Genomic DNA, 7394 nt, shown 5'->3' with positions numbered 1-7394 from the left:
GCAATTAAAACATTTTTTCCATGCTAAACTACGATATCTAATTAGTGCAATAGTAGTTTCCCCCTTGTCAGGATAATCGCATCTTTAAATATATTTTTCAAGTTGGAGAACTCTGTTTTGCAGGCATATTCTAGAAGACTGAATGTAAACATGTTTGTTACCCATTCATTTGTGACTTCAATTATTATTATAACTGCATCTTCTGCAACACAGACACTGTATTGTTGTATGTTATGTATTTTCCCAGGCACATTAGATAAGTTTTTAAACAGACCTGTAAAAATGATCACGTTGCAAACTTAAAATAAACTGAGCTACATAATACATTCCATAACTTCATTTAATATTGACAGCAGCTCCATTTAAATTTTGAAAAGCAAATACCTTTAATAAATTTATGTGAATGATTATATACTTTGATAAAACTATTGTACAGGAGTGTGTACATATATAAATCTGTAGGTAAAATTATATACATTTCAATATATTCCACATATATATTTTTCTACTTACATTTTTCTCTTTAGTAAAGCAAAGCAGTTTTACTGTACATAAATGTGCAATGCTACATTAAGTCCTGAGTAATTTAGGGATCATTAATAAGCTACTGCAAATTCTAGGTTTCCAGCTAAAGATCCAGTAGATTTTATGACAAAAATGTGAACAAAATTATGTTTAAAAATATGCCTTCAGCTATGCATTCTGTGATTAGTGGAGGAAGCTTGAGAATGCACAGTAGCCATTTACATTTGGGAAAAAATTCATGAATATTCAAGATGAAGCAAGTATCCTATTTGTATGGGTTTATAGAAGCTTTAAGTGACGTCACCTACATCCAGTTTGTCAGGCATGGAAGACTCCAGTCGTGATTGGACTGAAAATCCCTTTTGCAGAATTTGAAATTCTGTGTAAACATCAGTGTTTAGGTATTATACAAAAATTCTGACTCAAACCAGATGAAAGTCATTTAAGGGCAGTCTGGTGAGCCACTCACTTTGGGAGGTCCCCCGTTGGCTTGTCTCAGAGAACCCAAGGTACTCAAGCCACGTCCATCTCACCGCAGGAGGAGGAAGCACTATGGGGAAAAGGCCACGTTTCAGCCACAATGGGACAGTAACAGTTACCCGTCAGAGACACCGTCCGCAAGCAAAGCACGCCAGCCCCACGCTCAGGCACCGGGTACGACCGGAGAGGAGGCGGAGGCAGGCCCGACCCTGCAGGGGAGGCTGCCCCGCATCCGAAGGCCCGCTTCGACGAGAAGGCACTGCAGTGGTGGTTCCTCTGTCCTGTCACCCCCAGCTCTACCCGGTCCCATGGCTGCTGTAGTCAAAGACTCCTTTCTTGAAGAATGGCGAGAACTCACAAATGGTGTGCTTCGAAAGCGTCAGCCCCACTTTGTTGATGTGTAGGGGGGACGTGGCTGATTGGAGCATCACGCTGAAAAAGTCCCTGAGGTATTTCTGGGGAAGAGACAAGAGTTAAAAACCTGGTCAGGACGTTGTTGGGAGTAGAAATGTCCAGTGTCAACGTCCCATCCAGCCGTCCCATCCAGCCGTCATTAGACACTGCACCTGGGAAATGCCCTCGGCTGCCTCTGCTGTCATCGGGCCACGAGGACAGAGCCATGACATCCCTTATGCAGGGGGCGAGTGTTTGGCTCAGAGCGGATTCACAGCAACAGCCTCAGGCCTCACTGCAGACACATCCAGAGGCGCCAGCAACACTGTCACTAGTTAATATCTTTTTCTTTTTTAGAGTAATTTTCCCCGGCTTACTCATTAAGTAGGCAGATGATTAAAAGGGGGAGAAGACGAGCCATCTGTACAATGCTAACTGTGCTGCTGCCTGGGATTTTAAAAGGGACAGTCAGCACGTGCCTTGGTTCCTTCTAATAAATAAGGAAAAGAAGTACTGGGGACTAGAGGGTCAATCCCTCCTAATAGTTACAGATCATTTTGCAAATCCTGTAATCATCCATGAAAAGAAATTCTGACTATGATTAATTGCTCTGGGCCCTTTTTCTCCCCTGCCCCCCACTGCTCCTGTCTCTCCCAGCATCGGCCGCCTTGCACAACAAAGCCTGCCAGAGACTAGGACCAGAGCTGCTGGGATGGAATCAGGTGTGGGTGCTGGCAGGAGGCATTAAAAGAAAAGAGGACACCAAAAACAGTTAAAATATTTCGGGTCAGGCAAATCTTATCCACAACAGAAAACAGAGGCAGATGGTGGGGGTGGGAGGAAAAGGGGAAGAGAGGGTGGTTAGGGCTAACCCTTTATTACTGTCTCAGCTTGTTTAAAAAATATAAACAATCCTGTCACAAACTTAGAAATTAAACATAATAGTTACAGACTTTGAGTAACAGAAATAATGTGTCTAAGCAACATGGCCTAGGCCTACCCCAGTGAATTGCCCCAGAAGAGAAGCAGGGTGTCTTCAGACACTTTTATTGTCACGGGGGAGGGGGAGGGAGTGGGGGAAGGGCAGGGATGAGACTAACATCTTACAACGCACAGAACAGAATCCTTGGGCTCCAAAAGTCAACAGTGCCCCAGGTGAGAAACCTTGTCAGAGCAAGTTGAATTCAGCTACCTCTGTGAACTGCCAACCTAAAATTTATTTCTGAAAGAAGACACTTTGCTTAAGGAAAATTTGTTAGCCACCCTCTTAAAAAGAGTAACAAGGATGCCCTGGGCCAGTGTGGTTCAGTTGGTTGGGCATAGTCCAATGCACCAAACAGTTGCCTGTTCGATTCCCAAGCCTGGGTTGTAGGCTTGGTCCCGGTGGGGGCATGTGTAGGAGGCAGCCAATGATGTAGCACTCCCAGCTAGATGTGTCTCTCTCTCCCTTCCCTTCCCTCTCCCCCCTCTCTAAAAATCAATATAAATATTTTTTAAAAAAGAGCCCATATGCTCAGTAACTATCCTTGCTGCACTTATAAAAAAACAAAAAACAATAACAAGGATGATGAATAATTAACATTTGTATAGTAACTTATAGTTTCTAAAAATCTTCCCACATCTGTTCTTTTAGGCTTTATGGAAGTATAACTGGCTCACAAGACCTGTACGGTTTTCAGACGTGCAAAGTGATGAGTCCTGACATGTGTACACCCGTGAAACCACCACCAAAGCAAGATAAACATGTGCACTGCCCCCCAAATGTTCTTAAGTCACCTAATTCTATGGTATCATCCTACTGTGCCTGGAATTAGCTCTTTTTATTACCGTAATACCAATTGTCAGGTGAGGAAACGGTTGTAAGGAAAGTGAGCAAGGCTAGTAGTCAAGAGAGGAGGAGTGTTTTAACTCAGACTCTGTTTACCGTTCAGCATCCTAACGTACTGGTCTCACTGTAATTTCTCTCCTGAAAGGTTCTTGAAACAGCCATCAGGTTAAGGTAAGAAGGTGCCAAAACCAACTGCTAAAAAATGAAGACCTTACTCCAGTACTTATTTGCATCAGAGGTAAACGGGAACCTGACCTCCGTTTTTCTGGAGGAGGGAAGCTGAGAGTGAATATCCACTTTAGAGGGACCCGAATTCCATCCAACATCCTTTCTGGTCAATAACACTACCCACACCTGACCAGCCAATGCTTGCAATGAAATGCACGTGCGCAACTGACTGCTTTTGGAAGGGGAGGAGTGAAATGATTGAGGAGGAAGGTGAGGAGCTTGTCCATGGTGCGTGCAGCAACTTCGCAGTTTAAAGCGTGAGGAGACCTGGGATGCGCTGCTGGTGTAGCCTCAGTACCAGCTCCTGCGTCAGGCCCCTGCAGGTTACATTAACTGCAGACTAACGCTCCGGCAAAGCCGCCTTCAAGATGAATCCTAACAGAATAGAAGGAATTGAAAACTGGGAACAGATGCTGTCTCAACATTTGTCATAATTAGTTCCCAGAGCAGGGGTCCCTTAAAGGGCCAATAAAACCTGGAGGGTATGATGAAGAGAGAAGTGGAAGTTAAGAATATAAATAAAAGAAAAAGAGAAAGTATTGGAGACACCTTCCGTATGAAGGGCACCACCACCAGAAGGTAACAGTAAGCCAGCTGCAGGTAATGGCTTTTTCTTTAAATGAGCTCATTAGCATGCCTCGAGGAAAACTCCAGAAGGAAGGATCTGCCTTCCTTGTAAACATTACAGAGAGTTTTTTCTTTGCTTTGTGGAATCCAGCAGCCTTGGCTGTCTTTATACCGACTGCTTCCTTGCTCAAAGATATGCTCCAAGTAGGATGTGTTCTCTGCCGAACCTCCAAGTGCTCTAACGTGTATGGGGTGAGGCGTGTGTGGTTGGCCGTGTCCGGAGCCACATGCTTGACATGGGCTGGGCAAACTCTTTCTGGGGAATGACAAAGACAAAGCACTAGGTCTAGGGCTGGGGACAGAAGGCAGAACTGAAATTCCAGAAGGGTGTGGAGGTCACCGACAGCATTTCATTCTCCTCTGTAATCCCCCATCATCCCTGGCACACTGGCCCTCCTCACCCTCCCTCAAGGGTAACTGCTATCCTGATGCCTGGCACCTTCCATTGGTTTCACCAGTGTTTGAACTTCATATTGATGGACTCACGCCATGTACGCTTTGTGTCTGACTTCCACTGTTTACGATGTTTGTGAGATTCATGCACACTGTTTGGTGTAGCTGTACATTGTTCACTATCACTGCTATATGGTATTCCAGTGCGAACGTCCCACTGGCTAACTTTAGCAGGAGGGCATACAACCATAGCTGATTTGCTTCTTTTGTCTGAGCTCTTCTTAAATAACGAAATCTACTTCCATATAATGGTGGCTGGTGAGTCAAGTTTATTACTATTCCTCAAAAATCACACCCCAAAAAACCTTAGGGTTTCGGGCTCAATCCAAGATCAGCCAATGTACTAGTACTCTATTTTATACCAGAGGCCTGATGCATGAAGCTCGTGCAAGAGTAGGCCTTCCTTCCCCTGGCTGCCGGCACCGGCTTCCCTCTGGGACCTGGGCTTCCCTCGCAGCCCTGGCTTCATCTGGTAAGTCGTCTGGAAGGACGTCCGGTCTAATCAGCATATTACACTTTTATTATTCGAGATACTCAATATACATGGTAATCTACACAAATAAAAGACAAAGATGCTAACTGACCATAGCTTCACTGCACCCAAGCCATGCCCATCAGCCAATCAGAGCCACTATATGCAAAATAACCCAAACAAGATGGCGGCCAGAGGCCACAGAGCTGGAGCAAGCAGGAAGTTTGGTTGCCCGGGCGATGGAGGAAGCCAAGCTTCCTGCCTGTCCTGAGCCAGCTGTGGCCTCCACTCATGGCAACAAAGTTTCAATTATAGAAGACAAATAAATCACAGATACCTACTTCCAGCCAGCCTCCACTAGGAGCCTGGGTGGCTAGGGGCCGTGGCCAGCCTGCAAACAGCCATCAGCCCCTCACCCAGGATGGCCACACCCTCATGGGGTGAGGGTTCCCGCTGGGGGGCTTAGACAGCCTGAAAACGGCCCTCAGCCCCTTACCCAGACTGGCTAGGCACCTCAGCAGGACTCCCCCCACCCCCTGAAGGGGCTGTGGCCAGCCTGCAAATGGCCCTCAGCCCCTCACCCAGGATGGCCAGGCACCCCAGTGAGGACCCCCACCCTGAAGGTTCTGTGGCTAGCCTGCAAACAGCCATCAGCCCCTCACCCAGGATGGCCAGGCACCCCAGTGAGGACCCCCACCCTGAAGGTTCTGTGGCTAGCCTGCAAACAGCCATCAGCCCCTCACCCAGGCTGGCCAGGCACCCCAGGGGGAACCCCTACCCTGAAGGGGCTGTGGCCAGCTTGCAAACAGTCATCAGCCCCTCACCCAGGCTGGCCAGGCACTCCTATATAATAAAAGGGTAATATGCAAATTGACCCTAACAGCAGAACAACTGGGAATGACTGGTCACTATGACACACACTGACCACCAGGGGGCAGATGCTCAATGCAGGAGCTGCCCCCTGGTGGTCAGTGCACTCCCACAGGGGAGCTCTGCTCAGCCACAAGCCAGACTGATGACTGCCAGTACAGCAGTGGTGGTAGGAGCTTCTCCCGCCTCCTCAGCAGCGCTAAGGATGTCCGACTGAAGCTTAGGCCTGCTCCCCACCGGCAAGTGGACATCCCCTGAGAGCTCCTGGGCTGTCAGAGGGATGTCTGACTGCCAGCTTAGGCCCAATCCCCCCAGAGAGTGGGCCTAAGCCAGCAGGTGGTCATCCCCCGAGGGGTCCCAGACTGCGAGAGGGCATAGGCTGGGCTGAGGGACCCCCCCAGTGCACAAATTTCTGTGCACCAGGCCTCTAGTTATATATAAACCGCATACTTATATAGACACATATTTACTTAATTTTTGCTGCCTGTGCTCACAAAGTTTTCCACAGCATATATAGCTGAAGGGAGAAGATTAAAGTTCTTGCCCAAACCCTCCCTTTACTGTGCAAAAAGCACATCCCACTCAGCCTGGTACGTGAAACATAAGTTTAGGTGCCACGCGGCATCCCCAGGGCAGCACACTGTATAAAGGATCATTACAAAACTTGAAGAACATTAGGAATTTAAGTGACTTATCAGGATTATAGGGCAAAGTAAGAAAAGAGTTTGTAAAATCCAATATCCAATTTCTGTTTCTTTCACATGGCATTTTTCTCCCTTAAAAAAAAAAGAACAACTGTTGCGGCCAAAGGTAAACTGAGTGGGGGGGTGAAAGGATTAAGGAAAGACAGATAAGAGAATGAAAGCTGGGTCTTGGTGGACGCTGCTCCCTGATGAGGAGACAGCGCCAGCGCCTACAAGCCGTGTCTTTATTTTATAGCAGATGCCATGAGGCAAAGTAGGGGCGTGATCAAGTTGTTTACAGCATTCTTGTGAGTTTCATCCTCACTTAACTGCATGCACCCGAACTCTATTACAAGGCACGTGGGGCTACGTGTTCAGACCATAGGTTCAAGCTTATAACCACAGCCGTTGGCTATGATTGTGCTGGGAGAGCCCTGCCCTCCAGCTGGGACTTGCACGTGGCAATGAGAGGACCCTGTCCTTTCATTAGTCCGAGGCTTAAACCTGGCCAAAACACTGTAGCCGCGCCCCACAAACAACAGCAGGCATATTTAAGTATCTGTAGCCATTAGGGACCACAGAAGGCCTGCAAAGCCCACCCACCCTGGTGATGGGTGTCACACCTGACTCTATTAAACACCCTGGATTGGGCCACCATGAACAGAGGTCGCACCTGCTGGGGCTGTGCAACATATCAGCCCTGCCTCAGACACTTGAAGGATGAGAGTCAGAGGAAAACAAATCCTCTTTCAACAGGATTACAAATCGGGAAACAGAGCAGCAGAGCAAGGAGTCCGGGAGAGGGTCTGTGGGAGTGGGAGTGATGGAGGGAAAA

At 47.4% G+C, this 7394-nt stretch overlaps 1 protein-coding gene across 2 annotated transcripts in view; it reads right to left on the bottom strand.

Annotated features, from left to right (window-relative positions):
• Positions 1-357: 357 nt before the first annotated feature.
• KIF16B (kinesin family member 16B) overlaps positions 358-7394 on the bottom strand; it is a 287436-nt gene continuing 280399 nt past the window's right edge. For both annotated transcript variants that reach the window (XM_059705491.1, XM_059705490.1), the window contains one exon: positions 358-1460. In XM_059705491.1, coding sequence (XP_059561474.1) covers positions 1302-1460 — 159 coding nt within the window. In that variant the 3' untranslated portion in view covers positions 358-1301. The remainder of the gene's footprint in view (positions 1461-7394) is intronic.

Source organism: Myotis daubentonii, chromosome 8 (assembly GCF_963259705.1).
Source record: "Myotis daubentonii chromosome 8, mMyoDau2.1, whole genome shotgun sequence".
Lineage (NCBI taxonomy): Eukaryota > Metazoa > Chordata > Mammalia > Chiroptera > Vespertilionidae > Myotis > Myotis daubentonii.
Note: the sequence above shows the minus strand (reverse complement) of the source record. Positions and strands in the feature narration are given on the sequence as shown.